Below are 20,712 nucleotides of genomic sequence, written 5' to 3'. Positions count from 1 at the left end.
CCTTCTCTACTCTGTCTCCCTCTCTACTCTGTCTCCCTCAATACTCTGTCTCCCTCTCTATTCTGTCTCCCTCTCTATTCTGTCTCCCTCTCTACCCTGTCCGACTCCTTCTCTACTCTGTCTCCCTCTCTACTCTGTCTCCCTCTCTACTCTGTCTCCCTCTCTACTCTGTCTCCCTCTCTACTCTCTCTGTCTCCCTCTCTACTGTCTCTGGCTCCCTCTCTACTGTCTCTGGCTCCCTCTCTACTCTCTCTGTCCCCATCTCTACTCTCTCTGGCTCCATCTCTACTCTCTCTGTCTCCATCTCTACTCTCTCTGTCTCCCTCTCTACTCTCTCTGTCTCCCTCTCTACTCTCTCTGTCTCCCTCTCTACTCTCTCTGTCTCCCTCTCTACTCTCTCTGTCTCCATCTCTATTCTCTCTGTCTCCATCTCTATTCTCTCTGTCTCCCTCTCGACTCTCTCTGTCTCCATCTCTATTTCCTCTCTCTCCATCTCTACTCTCTCTGTCTCCATCTCTATTCTCTCTGTCTCCATCTCTATTCTCTGTCTCCCTCTCGACTCTCTCTGTCTCCATCTCTATTTCCTCTCTCCATCTCTACTCTCTCTGTCTCCATCTCTACTCTCTCTGTCTCCCTCTCTACTCTCTCTGTCTCCATCTCTACTCTCTCTCTCTACTCTCTCTGTCTCCCTCTCTACTCTCTCTTCTCCATCTCTACTCTCTCTGTCTCCATCTCTACTCTCTCTGTCTCCATCTCTACTCTCTCTGTCTCACTCTCTACTCTCTCTGTCTCCATCTCTATTCTCTCTGTCTCCATCTCTATCTCTCCATCTCTACTCTCTCTGTCTCCATCTCTACTCTCTCCGACTCCATCTCTACTCTCTCTCTCTCCCTCTCTACTCTCTCTCTCTCCACTCTCTCTGTCTCCCTCTCCACTCTCTCTGTCTCCCTCTCTACTCTCTCTGTCTCCCTCTCTACTCTCTCTGTCTCCCTCTCTACTCTCTCTGTCTCCCTCTCTACTCTCTCTGTTCCAATCTCCCTAGTAGGTTGAGCTGATGTATTTTGGCAGTGTGTGTTGGAAGGTTGACCTCTCGTCGCTGCCTCAGAATTCTTCTCCAAGATGAAGAATTCTACTCTAAACATCCCCTACACTCCCCTCGTGCTGTTCAGAGGCTCCTCCCTTTTAGTCACTTTTCCTCTCTCCTGCCTCCTCTCTTCTCCCTCCGTCCCACTTATCTCCTCCCTTTCTCTCTTCTCCTCCTGTCCCATCTCTCTCCTCCCTCCACTAATTAGATCAGGACATCTACTCTCCTGAAAGCCACCTTTTCACCTCTCATCCCTGACCTCCTTTTCATCCACTCTCCATCACTCTCTCTCGCTCTCTCTATCTGTCCCCTCCCCCTCTCTCTTCTCTCCTCTTTCCCACCTCTCACTCTCCCTGTATTTTCATGTCTCCCACTCCCCTCTCTCCTACCCCTTCTCCCCCTCGCCCCTCTCTCTCAGGGTTTTTTGGTGATGTTCTTGACAAACTTGTCACTGAGTTGTGTGATGAGGTCAGCCAGTTCTCCGGTGGCCTGAGACTTCTCCTCCAGAAGCTCATAGCGCAGGCTGGAGATGTCCTGCTTGATCTCCTTCAGCTCACCTAAAACACACACACACACAGATACACACACACAGTCAGGCAGAGTCACACACACACACCAGCACATGTAGGAGTGAAACACACACAAACACATGCACGCACATGAACACGGACATGCATACACACACTCACAACGTTGCTGTTCCTTTACATGCTGTTAAGAATGAACTAACATTCAGGAGAGAGGACCAGACTGTGGTCCTTTAAGTTACTCTGCAGGATACAGTACACACACTCACACTGACAATACCCATCCAGGCAGGTAGCATCTGGTGAGGTACATAACGTCGACGTTAAAGGAGATTAGATTTTCACCTTCATTGACTTCATCGTTCTCTCTGTCAACCTGAGCCTTCAGAACATAGCGCTTAATGAGACGCTTCATGATCTTCTGCAGTACGACAGAGAAGAGAGGGAGGAGGAGAGGTGAGAAAAATATGAAGGGGAGAGAAGTGGAGAAGAGAGAGTTGGTTATGAAAGCTGACAATAATCTCTATTAAACACACACACACATCCAGACATACACCCCCCCCCCCCACACACACACACACACTACACTCTCACACTGTGTCACACTGTTCAGTTCTGAATGGTAAGTATTGATCTGAAACCTATACACTACACTCCTGTAGCTCTCTCTAAGACCCACTCAGTCTGTCCGTGCATTAAAACACTCTGGGAACCTGTCAAATATATATAGATGTTGTATTGTCACATACACCAGATAGGTGCAGTGAAATGTGTTGTTTTACAGGATCAGCCAGTGGTATGTGGAGCAAATTAGGGTTAAGTGCCATGCTCAAGGGCAAATTGACAGATTTTTCACCTTTACAGCTCAGGGGTTTCGAACCAGCGACCTTTCGGTTATTGGCCCAATGCTTTAACCGCTAGGCTACCTGCTGCCCTGCGTGCACTACATACACATTCACTGTGAGAAGCTGACCTGACATACCTAAATGCAGTGTGTGTGTGTCAGGAGAAAGGCTTTTAGAGAGAAGCATAATGGTGCGTGAGAGGCACAATAGAATGACCTCATGACGGAGGAAGAGAGAAGATTTCCCATAGGGAAAAGGTGGAGGACAGAAAGACCTTTCCTCATTCATCATTTTCCCCATTCAGTGAATCACTCCACACTCCTGCTCATTTATTCAGCTATTACCTGCTCCCACTAAATCAATTTCTCGATACTTCATTAAATCTATATGGAGTCATCTCGATACCTCATTAAATCTATATGGAGTCGTCTCGTTCTCTTTCCTTCTTTGCCCACCCATTCCCCTCTGATATTTATCACCTATTACCTCTACCTCCCCCTTCTACACCCCTCTCCCCTCTTTCTTTCTTTCTTTCTTGCTTACTTTCTATATATCTCTCATTCTCTCGTACCTGATATCTGGTGGGATGTTTAATGGGTTTTCTGAGAGTGGACTCCTCTCGTGGTCGACCGTGGGCTCTGTAGCGTTTGCCCTGCAACAACACAACATGAGTTATATATACATTACCAGTCAAAAGTTTGGACACACTTACTCATTCAAGGGTTTTTCTTTATTTTTACTGTTTTTTACATTGTAGAATAATAGTGAAGACATCAAAACTATGAAATAACACATATGGAATCATGTAGTAACCAAAAAAGTGTTCAACAAATTATATTTGAGATTCTTCAAAGTAGCCACCCTTTTCCTTGATGACAGCTTTGCACACACTTGGCATTCGCTCAACCAGCTTCATGAGGAATGCTTTTCCAACAGTCTTGAAGGAGTTCCCACATATGCAGAGCACTTGTTCGCTGCTTTTCCTTCACTATGTGGTCCAACTCATCCCAAACCATCTCAATTGGGTTGAGGTCGGGTGATTGTGGAGGACAGGTCAACTGGTGCAGCACTCCATCACTCTCCTTGGTCAAATAGACCTTACAAAGCCTGGAGGTGTGTTTTGGGTCATTGTCCTGTTGAAAAACAATTGACAGTCCCACTAAGCGCAAACCTGATGGGATAGCGTATCGCTGCAGAATGCTGTGGTAGCCATGCTGGTTAAGTGTGCCTTGAATTTTAAATAAATCACAGACAGTGTCACCAGCAAAACACCCCCACACTATCCCACCTCCTCCTCCATGCTTCACGGTAGGAACCACACATGTGGAGATCATCTGTTCACCTACTCTGTGTCTCACAAAGACACGGCGGTTGGAATCAGAAATCTCAAATTTGGACTCATCAGACCAAAGGACAGATTTCCACCGGTCGAATGTCCATTGCTCATGTTTCTTGGCCCAAGCAAGTCTGTTCTTCTTATTGGTGTCCTTTAGTAGTGGTTTATTTGCAGCAATTCAACCATGAAGGCCTGATTTACGCAGTCTCCTCTGAACAGTTTATGTTGAGATGTGTCTGTTACTTGAACTCTGTGAAACATTTATTTGGGCTGCAATCTGAGGTGCAGTTAACTCTAATGAACTTATCCTCTGCAGCAGAGGTAACTCTGGGTCTTCCTTTTCGGTGGCTGTCCTCATGAGAGCCAGTTTCATCATAGTGCTTGATGTTTTTCAGCGGCAGGGACTGGGAGACTAGTCAGGATCGATGGAAAGATGAACGGAGCAAAGTACAGAGAGATCCTTGATGAAAACCTGCTCCAGTGTGCTCAGGACCTCAGACTGGGGCGAAGGTTCACCTTCCAACAGGAGAACGACCCTAAGCACACAGCCAAGACAACGCAGGAGTGGTTTCGGGATAAGTCTCTGAATGTCCTTGAGTGGACCAGCCAGAGCCCGGACTTGAACCAGATCGAACATCTCTGGAGAGACCTGAAAATAGCTGTTCAGCGACTCTCCCCATCCAACCTGACAGAGCTTGAGAGGGTCTGCAGAGAAGAATGGGAGAAACTCCCCAAATACAGGTGTGCCAAGCTTGTAGCGTCATACCCAAGAAGACTCAAGGCTGTAATCGCTGCGAAAGGTACTGAATACTTGTGTAAATGTGATTTTCTCTCAACCTGTGTGCACCTACGTTGTAATCTTTAATTCATAGTCTAGGTTGTAGCAACCTCTTGATGGGTATAGGGAAAATCATGTAGTAGCCTAAACCTGTCGATGTTGCATTGAACTGGATGAATGGAATATGAATGACAGTCATCCAATATTCTGTAATAGAAATAAGGCCATGCTCATGAAAAAAAAAAACGGCATATATATATATATATACAGTGAGGGAAAAAAGTATTTGATCCCCTGCTGATTTTGTACGTTTGCCCACTGACAAAGACATGATCAGTCTATAATTTTAATGGTAGGTTTATTTGAACAGTGAGAGACAGAATAACAACAAAAAAATCCAGAAAAACGCATGTCAAAAATATTATAAATTGATTTGCATTTTAATGTGGGAAATAAGTATTTGACCCCTCTGCAAAACATGACTTAGTACTTGGTGGCAAAACCCGTTTCTTGTAGTTGGCCACCAGGTTAGCACACATCTCAGGAGGGATTTTGTTCCACTTCTCTTTGCAGATCTTCTCCAAGTCATTAAGGTTTCGAGGCTGACTTTTGGCAACTCGAACCTTCAGCTCCCTCCACAGATTTTCTATGGGATTAAGGTCTGGAGACTGGCTAGGCCACTCCAGGACCTTAATGTGCTTCTTCTTGAGCCACTCCTTTGTTGCCTTGGCCGTGTGTTTTGGGCCATTGTGATGCTGGAATACCCATCCACGACCCATTTTCAATGTCCTGGCTGAGGGAAGGAGGTTCTCACCCAAGATTTGACAGTACATGGCCCCGTCCATCGTCCCTTTGATGCGGTGAAGTTGTCCTGTCCTCTTAGCAGAAAAACACCCCCAAAGCATAATGTTTCCACCTCCATGTTTGACGGTGGGGATGGTGTTCTTGGGGTCATAAGCAGCATTCCTCCTCCAAACACGGTGAGTTGAGTTGATGCCAAAGAGCTCGATTTTGGTCTCATCTGACCACAACACTTTCACCCAGTTCTCCTCTGAATCATTCAGATGTACATTGGCAAACTTCAGACGGCCCTGTATATGTGCTTTCTTGAGCAGGGGGACCTTGCGGGCGCTGCAGGATTTCAGTCCTTCATGGTGTAGTGTGTTACCAATTGTTTTCTTTGTGACTATGGTCCCAGCTGCCTTGAGATCATTGACAAGATCCTCCCGTGTAGTTCTGGGCTGATTCCTCACCGTTCTTATGATCATTGCAATTCCACGAGGTGAGATCTTGCATGGATCCCCAGGCCGAGGGAGATTGACAGTTCTTTTGTGTTTCTTCCATTTGCGAATAATCGCACCAACTGTTGTCACCTTCTCACCAAGCTGCTTGGCGATGGTCTTGTAGCCCATTCCAGCCTTGTGTAGGTCTACAATCTTGTCCCTGACATCCTTGGAGAGCTCTTTGGTCTTGGCCATGGTGGAGAGTTTGGAATCTGATTGATTGATTGCTTCTGTGGACAGGTGTCTTTTATACAGGTAACAAGCTGAGATTAGGAGCACTCTCTTTAAGAGTGTGCTCCTAATCTCAGCTCGTTACCTGTATAAGACACCTGGGAGCCATAAATCTTTCTGATTGAGAGGGGGTCAAATACTTATTTCCCTCATTAAAATGCAAATCAATTTATAACATTTTTGACATGCGTTTTTCTGGATTGTTTTGTTGTTATTCTGTCTCTCACTGTTCAAATAAACCTACCATTAAAATTATAGACTGATCATTTCTTTGTCAGTGGGCAAACGTACAAAATCAGCAGGGGATCAATACTTTTTTCCCTCACTGTATATACAGTGGGGAAAAAAATTATTTAGTCAGCCACCAATTGTGCAAGTTCTCCAACTTAAAAAGATGAGAGAGGCCTGTAATTTTCATCATAGGTACACGTCAACTATGACAGACAAAATGATAATTTTTTCCCCAGAAAATCACATTGTAGGATTTTTTATGAATTTATTTGCAAATTATGGTGGAAAATAAGTATTTGGTCAATAACAAAAGTTTCTCAATACTTTGTTATATACCCTTTGTTGGCAATGACACAGGTCAAACGTTTTCTGTAAGTCTTCACAAGGTTTTCACACACTGTTGCTGGTATTTTGGCCCATTCATCCATGCAGATCTCCTCTAGAGCAGTGATGTTTTGGGGCTGTCGCTGGTCAACACACTTTCAACTCCCTCCAAAGATTTTCTATGGGGTTGAGATCTGGAGACTGGCTAGGCCACTCCAGGACCTTGAAATGCTTCTTACGAAGCCACTCCTTCGTAGCCCGGGCGGTGTGTTTGGGATCACTGTCATGCTGAAAGACCCAGCCACGTTTCATCTTCAATGCCCTTGCTGATGGAAGGAGGTTTTCACTCAAAATCTCACGATACATGGCCCCATTCATTCTTTCCTTTACACAGATCAGTCGTCCTGGTCCCTTTGCAGAAAAACAGCCCCAAAGCATGATGTTTCCACCCCCATGCTTCACAGTAGGTATGGTGTTCTTTGGATGCAACTCAGCATTCTTTGTCCTCCAAACACGACGAGTTGAGTTTTTACCAAAAAGTTCTATTTTGGTTTCATCTGACCATATGACATTCTCCCAATCCTCTTCTGGATCATCCAAATGCACTCTAGCAAACTTCAGACGGGCCTGGACATGTACTGGCTTAAGCAGGGGGACACGTCTGGCACTGCAGGATTTGAGTCCCTGGCGGCGTAGTGTGTTACTGATGGTAGGCTTTGTTACTTTGGTCCCAGCTCTCTGCAGGTCATTCACTAGGTCCCCCCGTGTGGTTCTGGGATTTTTGCTCACCGTTCTTGTGATCATTTTAACACCACGGGGTGAGATCTTGCGTGGAGCCCCAGATCGAGGGAGATTATCAGTGGTCTTGTATGTCTTCCATTTCCTAATAATTGCTCCCACAGTTGATTTCTTCAAACCAAGCTGCTTACCTATTGCAGATTCAGTCTTCCCAGCCTGGTGCAGGTCTACAATTTTGTTTCTGGTGTCCTTTGACAGCTCTTTGGTCTTGGCCATAGTGGAGTTTGGAGTGTGACTGTTTGAGGTTGTGGACAGGTGTCTTTTATACTGATAACAAGTTCAAACAGGTGCCATTAATACAGGTAACGAGTGGAGGACAGAGGAGCCTCTTAAAGAAGAAGTTACAGGTCTGTGAGAGCCAGAAATCTTGCTTGTTTGTAGGTGACCAAATACTTATTTTCCACCATAATTTGCAAATAAATTCATAAAAAATCATACAATGTGATTTTCTGGAAAAAAAATTCTCAATGGAAATTACAGGCCTCTCTCATCTTTTTAAGTGGGAGAACTTGCACAATTGGTGGCTGACTAAATACTTTTTCCCCCCACTGTATATATATATATGACTTCGGGACGTCTATATAAATAGATACAAAATAATACTGTATAATATGTTATCTTTTTTTCTGTGGCACAAACATGATTCCTGTTATCTTGGAATAATGTGTATTGTGTCACTGTGTGGTGATGTAACCACACTCGGCTCTGCTAAATTTCAATGACCTGGTTTTAATGTCCTCTTCTAGATTTACTTAGTGTCCTACAAGTCCTTATTTTCATTTTGGCAGGAGATACATTCAAACACACACACATGTGCTCGCACGCACGCACAGATATACACACACAGCTCTGGGGCTCGTAAAGCTGCCAAGCTTGTCATCATCAGTGGCATGGCAAAACAAGACATGGCGCCAAACTGCAATGGCTCCTGAAACCCCAAACAGACACACACCCACTAACCTGTGCACTAGCCCTGCATACACACACGCACGCACGCACGCACGCACGCACGCACACACGCACACACGCACACACACACACACACACACACACACACACAATAACAACAGTTACAAACACAATGTACACAAACACTCTAAAAGTGAAGGAGGTTGCTGTATACATGCATGTCTCTTTCAGAAAGAGAGAAATAGCTGTAGTTTACTCCTACAAACTCACTTGACATTTTTCACGTCTTCCAAAGGTGTAGTGTGAGTCTATCTATCGATTGCTCACGTAATGCTCTGCTCAGTTGTGTTTCATAGCCAAGCCATCAGATATATGTCTACCCACAGAGGCAGTTCTATGAAACTGATCCTGCCTCTATAAACCAGGTTAAACATTAGGAAGGAGCGGGCATATTCAATAGCTCCTATACTACATTCTGAAGCCTTTGAAATACATCCAATAGTCTCCACAACACATCCACCACCAAAATAAACCAAGCAGCTTCAGCAATAGCTTTGGCAAAACATTGTGCAATGCCATTTAGATCTGGCTGTGCCCTAGATGTCAGCTGTGCCTTGGTGTTACGTGTGACATGTTTTTCTTTCTCCCAATCGTCCTTTGTAGTGTGTGTTTGGTTCAGAGTGGTTGTTCTGTTTGTGTGTTCTGGTTATTACAGGTGTGCTGAGTTGCGGCTGACGATTGTGGGCGTGGCTTCGGTCCGGAGTCCTGGCAGCTGTGGTTGAGTGACTGACTGACTAGAGCATATAAACTGTTTGTTGTGTGAGCTAGAGGGAGAGAGAGAGAGGGCACTTTTTGTTTGGCTGTTTGAGGATTTGGTTATTGGTTGTGTTCCAGCCTGTCCTCCTGCTGTACTCCACCCTACCTGGGTCCTGGAGAAGGGAAAGGTAGTTCTGCCCATAGGTGTACATTCACACGTAGATAACCCACTGTTTTACACACTAGGTTAGCCGGGCGGGTGTCACCCCTGTATTTGTGGTAACAGGTAGGAAAGCTGGTTAAGGCTTAGAGTGTGATAGGAAGGCTTTGTATAAGATCAAACACTTACTAGCATCTACAGTATGTATTGATACAATTAGGGTTTGCCTTTTGACCTTTGCCCTCTCCCCTCTGACCTTGAGTCCTGAGTTGAGCATGCCCATCTCTAGTTCGTTGTCATGGCGACACCCCTTGGCCTTGCAGAGGTGAACGATGCAGGCCTTGGTGCGGAGGACCAGGTAGTACCAGGACTTGGGAGAAGGCACCATGTTGAAGGGAGTGGGCAGAGTGCGACCCTCGTCAAAGTAGGACATCCACAGCTTGGCACGGGCAAACTTCCACTCTACATCTGCATCAGTCTGGAGGGGACAGACACACATGGACATACAGACACAAACAAATAAATGCAGGCGCACACATAAACATACATTGGTATTAACAAATATTTCACACTGAATATTCGTTTCTTCAGCTAAACATTATCATAACGCAACCATTGTATGATTGGATAATTCCTAATTACATTTTAGTCATTTAGCAGACGCTCTTATCCAGAGCGACTTACAGTTAGTGAGTGCATACATTATTTTTATAATTTTTTCTTCATACTGGCCCCCCGTGGGAATCGAACCCACAACCCTGGCGTTACAAACACCATGCCAACTGAGCTACATCCCTGCCGGCCATTCCCTCCCGTACCCTGGACGACGCTGGGTCAATTGTGCGCCGCCCCATGGGTCTCCCGGTCGCGGCTGGCTACGCTGGGCCAATTGTGCGCCGCCCCATGGGTCTCCCGGTCGCGGCCGGCTACGACAGAGACTGGATTTGAACCAGGATCTCTAGTGGCACATCTAGCACTGTGATGCAGTGCCTGAAACCACTGCGCCACTCGGGAATGAATGAGTTATTAATAGGACTGACCTCTATATGAATGACTTATTAATAGGACTGACCTCTATCTCCTGGTAGGAGCTATTGATCATAGCGATGAGCATGTTGAGTAGAACCACCACCATTGTGACGTTATAGACCCCGAACAGCACATAACCAATGTTCTCTATGAACTTATGGTCATACTTCAGGACCACGGAGATCACCTCTGACAGACCGAAGATGGACCAGAACAGGGTCTTAAAGCTCTCCTCCACCCTGGGGAAACACATGGATGCACACGCAAGCATGAGTCTATAAACGAGAGTGTAATGTTCTTTTAGTAGAGTTTATGAGCTGGCACTGATGAAATAGCTGATGAGTCATGTCCAATTCCAACACATTATCCCCCCACCAGGAAAGCTCAATGAAGAGGCAAAGCCAGTTCTCCTGTTTCTGGTTGTGCACAGAACGGAAAAGGTTGGTAACGTCTGGTCTAGTCTAGTCCAGTCCATTCGGTTCTGCTTTTAGTCTCTGTGCTCATGGCGTGATCCGCTGCGCCCTTGTTTCGTTTCACGAGAACAGGTTGGTCAAATGAGGTTACAGTGCTCTAGCTAGCCCTGTCAGAGACCCAAGCTCTGAGGGGGTTTGGAGTGTGCTAAACATACACTTTGCCTAAAGAACACACAGTTGGACACAATCCTGTCAATAAATATTCATAGAGTGGCAGAGCAGGAGGGAGGGGTGAAGGGGATGAGAGATGTCGACCACAGGCCTGTGTGTGTACTTCAATAAACCTCTCCTCTTCCAGCGCTTAGAGCCACACACTGCTTAACCTCCAAGACTCACTCTCTCTCTGTAGTAACTTATTAAACAACTAACCCATCTGCCATGTGTCAGCTCGATGTGCTGTAGTACATGGTTGAATAAAACTGAATTCTTTCTCTATTGGACAATGTTCTCATGTGGAACAGTATTCATATCACCATATGACAGTCCATCCATTGATCCTTGCTAATGTTTATTGAATTCACTTTCCTCTGACCTGGGGCTCACATGCCAAACTCATTTCAATATGCAAGACTCTTTACATGTATTTAGAAATATGATTTACATTTTTATTAGGCAGGGAAAAGGATAGAAAATGATTTCTAATAGAAGCTTATGACATACACGGATATCCCCACTTGTCTGCAGAGATACAGTAGTACTTTCTATATGATTTACCTGCCTAAACTCTCCTTGCCCACTGTATAATATTCTGTCAGTCGCCACCTCCCACTACCCCTCCTATACACACAGAGAGCAGACCAGTTGATGCAGGGTGGTGAGCCATCATTAAACGCTTCTGTCTAGTTCCCTAACAGCTGGTCACAGTAGGTGCCTTCAGAGACACAGTAAGCCTTAACCCTCAGGAGAGCACCTCACTGACAGGAGAGAGGGAGGGAGTACAAGACACCACACACACACTGCCTACGAGGGAGAATGGTGGTGACTCACCTCTGCTCTGTATGTGTAATCCAAACCCAATTTCTGCTCATCTACTCCCCCAGGAGACTCATATGAACACAGGCTCTCATATGGTCTCTCTCCCTCTCTCTCTCTAACTTTCTTTTCCATCTTTCCTTTTCTCTCTTCTCTATCTTTCTTCAGTGCCACTCTCTCCCTCCAATCTCTTTCTGTCTCTATCTTTCTCTTTATCGCACTGTCTCTCTATAATCAGTGAAATCAATGCTGCAGATCAGTAAATTACTGACTTTTAATACAAATATTCTCTCGCTCTAGCTCATCATTCCGATATTAAAATCCTCTCCATCCCTCTCTCTTTCTATCCCTCCCTTCTAGCATTTAGATATGAGCTTCCCTCCCTCCTTTCCTCCCTCGTCGTCTCCCTCGCGCCATCTATCAGTGCTATCAGGAGAGCGGTGCAGACAGTCAGACAGACATCTTTAAGTATTAAACTCAGATTAACTTTCCTCTATCATGCTGCTGAGCCGTATCCATGGTGACAGACGGGTGGCACCTCTGGTCTTAATCAATGTGATTTGTTTGAGTGTGTGTGTAGTGTGTGTGTCTTCTCAGGTCATATGTATTGAAATGGGATTTGAACAGCGGGAGACAAGCAATTAGGAGCTTTATGACAACACAAGTGTCCATCACGCTCTATCAATTTTTGACCTCCTTCTCAATATACCTCTCTCTCTCTCTCTATCTCTCTCTCTCTCGCTCTAATTCAGATGCGCTTGACTGATCATGGCACATCCCGATTTACATATCTACAGAAATTAATAACCACTCTCTTTCACTCAGATCCCTCTCTCTCAACCTTTATATCACTCTCTCCTTTTCTCCTTCTCTCATTTTGTATGCGTATATATATATATATATATATATATATATATATATATATATATATATATGTTCCTTTTTTGCCCACGCTAAACTGGCATGCCATACCACCAGCCCTATTTACCCTTCCCTCTCACACCCCTCTCTCTCAATCAGTCTAATCCACATCCTCAACTCTCTATCTCTCCACTCTTCCTCTCTCACTCCATCACATCTCACTCTTTCTAGGTTTCGCCCTCTCCCTCCTTCGCAGCTTGTTCTCCCATGTCTGTGTGTCTTCTTCATCTTATCCCTCTGATTCCCTCTCTCTCCTGTCTGTGCCAGTGGCCTGTTTCCCTTATTGTGGCCAGCCAAGAATCCTCCTCTGCTTCTCTCCTGCCCCCTCTAGTCTCTCTATCCACCTCTCTTCACTCCATACTCATTCCTCCTTTCCTCTTGCTTTTATCTCATTTGATTCTCATCCTTCTCTCTGTCTAATTTGCCCTCCTCTCTTTTCTCCTCTCTACTCCAGATGGTCTCTCCTTTCCCTCTATCTTTTACTTCCTGACTCCCCCTCCTTTACTCTATCTCTCCATTACTCTCCTCTCGTCTGGCAGTCAGGTCTGTACAGCAGTGTACTCATGCATGGCTGACTAGAACATAGAGACAGGCCTACTGCTTCTCCAGAGGTGCCTGGTTGAGAATCCTAATAACCTGCCGTTTGTGTGTGTGTGAGAGAGAGAGAGAGAGAGAGAGAGAGAGAGAGAGAGAGAGAGTGTGTGTGTGTGTGCAAGAGAGGAATAATATGTTTGCTTTTGTGTGTGAGTGTGTTTGGTTCTGAAGGCTAGAATAATAGCCATTAGGGCATACAGTCAGCTGCACCTTCACTGTCTGAATCCTCTGGCCACCCTCCAAAGAACCCCCTTCACCCTCTCCACGGCCTCCACTCAGAGTGCTTCCTCCTGGGGTATCATTATCACCACCACCTGCCTCCCTCAATCACCACTGGAGCCATCAAACCTGCCCTCACTACCATCCTCCATCAAAACCTACCCTGTCTGTTATACTCAATAACACAGAGTGATAGCAGATACACACACATTCACATATGTCTAAACCAACTGTTCTGAAGCATCATGCAAATTCTACCAACTTCCAATTACCCTCTGGACTTCCCCCTATCCTGTCAACTCACCACACCTGAAATCACTCTGCTAATCACCATTCCTCTCACATTCCTCTGGTATAAAGCAGCTTGTGTTTTCCTTAATGTTTGGTGGCATGGGGCGGCCCAAGTCTTTCCCCGTCCCTGTCCATGGCTGCGTTTAGACAGGCAGCCCAATTCTGATAATCTTTTCCACAAATTGATCTTTTGAACAATCACATCAGATCTTTTCACGTCAGATCTTTTTTAAGGCTGATCTGATTGGTCAAAAGACCAATTAGTGAAAAAATATCAGAATTGGGCTGCCTGTCTAAACGCAGCCCATGTTGTGCATACCTGAGTTTAAGTAAGTGCCTTTTCATATGTTTGGAGATTGTATAATGCTAACTTCCTAGCCTGTGTGTGTATATATACATATACACACACAAAGGTATATGGACACCCCTTCAAATTAGTGGATTCGGCTAGTTCAGCCACACCGTTGCTGACAGCCATGCAATCTCCACAGACAAACACTGTCAGTACTGAAGAGCTCAGTGACTTTCAACGTGGCACCGTTTTAAGATGCCACCTTTCCAAAAAGTCAGTTTGTCAAATTTCTGCCCCGGTAAACTGTAAGTGCTGTTATTGTGAAGTGGAAACGTCTAGGCACAACAACGGCTCAGCCGCGAAGTGGTAGGCCAAACAAGCTCACAGAATGGGTCTGCCGAGTGCTGAAGCACGTAGCACTTAAAAATCATCTGTCCTCGGTTGCAACATTCACTACCGAGTTCCAAACTGCCTCTGGAAGCAACGTCAGCACAAGAACTGTTCGTCGGGACCTTCATGAAATGGGTTTCCATGGCCGAGCAGCCGCACACAAGCCTAAGATCACCATGCGCAATGCTGGAGTGGTGTAAAGCTTGCCGCCATTTGACTCTGGTGCAGTGGAAACGTGTTCTCTGGAGTGATGAATCACGCTTCACAATCTGACAGTCCGACGGACGAATCTGGGTTTGGCGAATGCCAGGAGAATGCTACTTACCCCAAATACAGGTGTGCCAAGCTTGTAGACTCATACCCAAGAAAACTTGAGGCTGTAATCACTGCCAAAGATGCTTCAACAAAGTACTGAGTAAAGGGTCTGAATACTTAAATAAATCTCTTGCACATCTAGCATTCCAGTGTTAATACTATTGTAATTATTCTGCACTATAGCCCATTTATTGCCTTACCTCCATAACTTGCTACATTTGCACACACTGTATATATATTTTCTGTTGTATTTTCTGACTTTATGTTTTTTTTCTTTACCCCATATGTAACTCTGTGTTGTTTTTATTGCACTACTTTGCTTTATCTTGGCCAGGTCGCAGTTGTAAATGAGAACCTGTTCTCAACTGGCTTACCTGGTTAAATAAAGGTGAAATAAAATAAAATAAAATGTGATATTTCAGTTTTTTTTATTTTTAATACATTTGCAAACAATTCTAAAAACGTGTTTTCACTTTGTCATTCTGGGGTATTGTGTGTAGATTGATGAGAGATTTAAAAAGAAAATCAATTTTAGAATAAAGCTGTAATGTAACAAAATGTGAAAAAAGTCAAGGGGTCTGAATACTTTCCGAATGCACTGTATATATATATATATATATATATATATATATATATATATATATATATATATATATATACAGTGCTGTGAAAAAGTATTTGCCCCCTTTCTAATCTTCTCTACTTTTAAATATTTTTGACACTGAATGTTATCAGATCTTCAACCAAAACCTGATATTAGATAAAGGGAACCATATTGAACAAATAACACAACAATTACATACTTATTTTCTTTATTAAACAAAGTTTAATAAACAAAGTTATGCAACACCCAATGCCCCTGTGTGAAAAAGTAATTGCCCCCTTACACTCAACAACTGTAACTTGTGGTCCTCTGTAGCTCAGCTGGTAGAGCACGGTGCTTGTAACGCCAAGGTAGTGGGTTCGATCCCCGGGACCACCCATACACAAAAATGTATGCACGCATGACTGTAAGTCGCTTTGGATAAAAGCGTCTGCTAAATGGCATATTATTAACTGGTTGTGCCACCTTTAGCTGCAATGACTGCAACCAAACACTTCCTGTAGTTATGGATCAGTCTCTCACGTCGCTGTGGAAGAATTTTGGCCCACTCTTCCACTCAGCCACATTTGTGGGTTTTCAAGCATGAACTGCTTGTTTCAAGTCCTGCCACAACATCTCAATTGGGAATAGGTCTGGACTTTGACTAGGCCATTCCAAAACTTCAAATGTGTTGCTTTTTAGCCATTTTCATGTAGACTTGATTCTGTGTTTTGGATCTTTGTCTTGCTGCATGACCCAGCTGCGCTTCAGCTTCAGCTCACACACGGATGGCCTGACATTCTCCTGTAGAATTGTCTGATACAGAGCAGAATTAATGGTTCCTTCTATTAAGGCAAGTCGTCCAGTTCCTGAGGCAGCAAAGCATCCCCAAACCTTCACTACACCACCACCATGCTTAACTGTTGGTATAAGGTTCTTACTGTGGAATGCAGTGTTTGGTTTTCACCGGGCATAATGGGACCCATGTCATCCAAGAAGTTATACTTTTGACTCATCTGTCCATAGAACATTCTTCCAAGAGTCTTGATGATCATCCAGGTGCTTCCAGGTGCTTTTTGGCAAACTTGAATAAACTTTTCGATGAGATGGGTCCCATTATGTCTGGCGAAAACCAAACACTGCATTCCACAGTAAGAACCTCATACCAACGGTCAAGCATGGTGGTGGTAGTGTGATGGTTTGGGGAATTCTTTAGTTACCAGTGATGTCCTTTGTTCCTGTTAGCCTGTGTGTTATACCTTTTTACATTCTCCTATTAGTTATGGCACTTCGTATGTATGCTAATGTTTTATTTTATTTTTTGTCATTTTTTAGCAGACGCTCTTATCCAGAGCGACTTACAGTTAGTGAGTGCATACATTTTTCATACTGGCCCCCCGTGGGAATCGAACCCACAACCCTGGCGTTGCAAACGCCATGCTCTACCAACTGAGCTTCACTTTTGTATCCTCCAGAACCACAACATCCTTTCAGACAACCTTAGCTACCAGGCTGGCAAGCCATTCTATATCTCCATCCTACTCCCCATGTGCTCTCCTGTGTCCTTGTGCTGGGCCTTTATTAGTTAGTTAATAAATGAATACCCTGAACTGGAAACCTTGTCCTCAAGCAACATTCCTATATCCTGACCGATACACCATAGTTGCAATTTCACTCCTCAACCTAGCCTAAGATACAGTCCAACCTACTCCTTTTCTTTACCAGATAAATTATGAATGTATATTCCACCTTGAAAATGTTACTCCTACAGAAGCACAGAAATGATTGAAATGAAGAATGTGCGGTCACCTTCACCTTCTGTTATTGTCTTTTACTAATGGAGTCAGAATTGGAGTCATAATGACCCCTTGTGGAGCTAGTAAGAACTCGTCGACAGTAGAATTCATTCAAAACAGCTCACTGGTTGATAGGCTACTATAAATTCAAGTGGAATGATATATCAGCTGGAATCCTCAAAACTGACATCAGAAACAAATCCCAACTATGTTTCAAGGCAACACAGGCTGCGTTTAGATTGGTATTTTGACCACTGTGAAAAGATCTGATGTGATTGGTCAAAAGACCAATTAGTGGAAAAAAAGTTCAGTGTGCTCTGTGAATGCAGCCCTTGAGAGTACTATTCAGACCTTAGAGTCCAAGACAGAGCCCTAAAACTGAATATCCGCTGTGGGGAGTAAAAGTGATGAGTCCGACGTTTGTACCGGTACCGCCTCAGCAGACTGGTGGTTCTATGTGATCAGCCAAGCAGAACCCATTCCAGACTCCACGGCTCTCTGTGGTTCTACCTCACTACACACAGATGGAACAGAGGAGTTCTCACAACTAAAAACTGACTGACTGACAGATGGCCAGACTGACTGACCGACAGACTGACGGACAGGCTGGATCCAAAATCCATTAGCCAAGTGACTGAGATGATTGAGTGGAAAGTTTCAGTCTGTGTCATTTGAAAGAGTGATAGAATGATAAAATGATGTGTCTCTGGTCTAAAGTACTAAATTGACATTCTGAGAGGAGAGGAGGGAAGAGGTCTGAATGACTGTGTCTTCTCTCTCTAAGATAAAGGTTCCTAAACGAGCCAGCCACAGGATAAAGATTGATGACATCACTTTGCGACGTTGCTAAAATCAACAGGCAGACATTGACTGAATCCCAAATGTGTCTGTCATCATGGATGTGAAAGGACCAACAGATTCCAGAAAACATCATGGTGGATTTCCACTGATAAACTGGACAGAGATGTAGCCAGACACTACTTTCACCTGTCCTGTCAGAAGATAGCTTTGAAAGAAAGCTGACCTTGTGGGATTCCACCAGTATCTTTCCTAAATCACTTGACAAAAAAACAAATGATGTGTTTCACTCATCTCACTAATCTTCCATTTGTGTACGTGTCAGTGTGCGCGCGTGCGTGTATGCGCACGTGTGTGTGTACAGTATGTGTATTGTATTTTCTCACTCACGTGGTGAAGGCAGGGTTGTACTTGGCTCCTAGGTAGTAGGAGTAGAGGTTGAACATGCCGATCATGAAGGCCACAAATACCATGATGAAGATGACCATGAACTTGAAGATGTCCTTCACCGTCCGGCCCAGGGAGATCTGGAGGGGGCCGAAGCTCTCGTTGGCTGGTAGGATGTAGGCGATGCGGGAGAAACTCAGCACCACAGCGATGGCATACAGACCCTCTGAGATGATCTGGGGGTCAGATGGATGCCACTTATTCCTGGCTGAGAGGGGGAGGGGTGGGGGGGGAGAGAGAGTTGGAATTAAATGTCATTGAAATAACTGGATTGTAGGTGAAGGAGAGAGAGAGGAGGGAGGGGGAAAGGGAAGACAGGGACGGAAAACGATATGTAGAGAGGGAGGGAGTTGGAAAAGAGAGAGAGAAAGGGGTGGGACAGTTAGAAAAAGAGAGTGAGAGAGGAAGACGTAGAGCAGGATATGCATGAGAAACATAGGGATAGGAACACAGAGACAAACCGTAGGGAGAGAATATGAAAAATAGAAGAGTGTGTGGAAGAGAGAGAAGTAGCCAAAAAAGAAAGCAGACAGGTCACCAGATACAAGGGGCAACAGTGAGCGCTGTTACCTTCAAGTAGGCTTCGGTTTTGCCAGGATGTTGTGGGGGCAGAGATGGCAGATGATTGTAAGCATCTGATTCCAAAGGTTGCAAGTTCAAATCCAGCGATAGAATGTTGTTTTTGAGATGTTTATTTTAAGCCTATCCCAAACTTTAACTCTTACCTTAACCATTCTGAGTTAATGCCTAACCTTAAAGAGGGACTGACAGCATTTTAGCAACATGAAATCTGTTCATATACACCCCCAGGAAGAATATTACACTTTTTACATATTCTGACAAGTGAGCACTTAGATATGGTCATGTTCACTTTTTTATAAATTCTTAGAATGTTTGAGAATGACATAGAGTAAGGCATTTGTGAAAATTCTATAGCAATATAGAGAGGGAAAGCGGCCGTGCGTTTGGACAATTAATAGACACTGCAGTAAATAAAACCTAATAAAAACATCTGTCCAGGACCAGACTCAGACAGGTGCGCCATAGCCAATCAGAACTACAATAGGCCTTTATGCAAACAAGCCATTTGCCACACGGGCCTGCCATCATTCACTTTGAACTGAACTGTGTGTTTACAGGTAGTTGCAACAGTGCAACTTTAGATCAATAGAATGCATTCGGCAAAAGCCACAAAATACACCTGAGTGGATTTCTGAAAATATTTAAATACCACGGGTGTTCTCTTACATTTGGGAACTTTACAGTCCTATTGATCAAACAACCATAAAAAGGTAGGCTATCTTTCCCTATATGCACATCAACAACAACAAGATCAACAACTAATGCTAGCCAGACCAAGATGAGCTAAAATCTAATGAAGGATCATTAAATAAACCCTCTCAAACTTTTTCAGCTAGTTGGTCATCAAAAATTGCACTGATAAACGATGGGGAATAGTAAGTCGCCTGCTCGTCCTTCTGCAGCTTTACGGCCAATGCACGCTTGTCCCAACCAAACACCCAAGCTAACTGGATAAAGAGAACACCTCACTCTGACCATTTTACTTGCCCTAGCAAAGCTGGTTAGCAAAGCAATTCACATTTCTTTCTAGCTAACCAAACGACACCTGCATCTCTAGCTGTGTAGCCACCGAAAAATGAAGGGAAAAACAGTCAGTCACTCACCCACTCCTCCAATTACATGACATCCTCCTAGCAGCTAGCTAGCTAACGTTAGGCTCCATGTTTTTAGTTTGCTACATAAATATATAAGCTAGCCTATTAGCCACGTTATGACTGACTTGTGATCATTGCCCTTGCTAGTTGGATTGTATTGACATTCCCAGCCTTAGTTACATTCGGCCGTTTTTGTCCAAAATATTGAGCCATTGAAACTAAAACAGTGCATTCCGAATCGAGGCAGCAAACAATGTATCAGGCCAGCTGTGATTTACAACCTGATAGCAATATGTTTTGGACTACGAAGAAATATTGGACAACTTGGAGTGTCAGCATAGTGCAATACAAAGGCCAGGTGTAACACTTAGTAATCAAAACTGGATGGTGTTCAGAGATAGATGGGAGGAGTCGAGGGTAGCTGAAGGATGGGACTAAAAACAAACAAAAGATAACTATTGCAAAATATACTGTGTCTGTAAAATGTATATATTATGTACAAGCTGGAAGTAGAAGCCTAAGTGTTGTTGTCCATTAGTTTACTCCAATTAGGGGAGGGGTGGTAGGGTTAGGGGAAAACAATAAAGGAAAATATATTTTATATATACTGTATATATTACCAAAAATATATATATATGGGAGATTGGAAATGAT

The 20,712-nt window shown here is 44.2% G+C and overlaps 1 protein-coding gene across 1 annotated transcript in view; it reads right to left on the bottom strand.

Annotated features, from left to right (window-relative positions):
• Positions 1-1,498: 1,498 nt before the first annotated feature.
• The window catches only part of LOC311107724 (short transient receptor potential channel 7-like), a gene marked incomplete at its 3' end in the record, with an annotated part of 51,965 nt that continues 32,751 nt past the window's right edge, over positions 1,499-20,712 (bottom strand). Inside the window, 6 exon segments of the mRNA XM_084150238.1 lie at positions 1,499-1,641; positions 1,957-2,032; positions 3,028-3,108; positions 9,519-9,740; positions 10,335-10,530; positions 18,326-18,590. Of these exon segments, the coding sequence (XP_084006364.1) occupies positions 1,499-1,641; positions 1,957-2,032; positions 3,028-3,108; positions 9,519-9,740; positions 10,335-10,530; positions 18,326-18,590 (983 nt within the window).

Source organism: Coregonus lavaretus (assembly GCF_964263955.1).
Source record: "Coregonus lavaretus genome assembly, chromosome: 32".
Taxonomy (NCBI): Eukaryota; Metazoa; Chordata; class Actinopteri; order Salmoniformes; family Salmonidae; genus Coregonus; species Coregonus lavaretus.
Note: the sequence above shows the minus strand (reverse complement) of the source record. Positions and strands in the feature narration are given on the sequence as shown.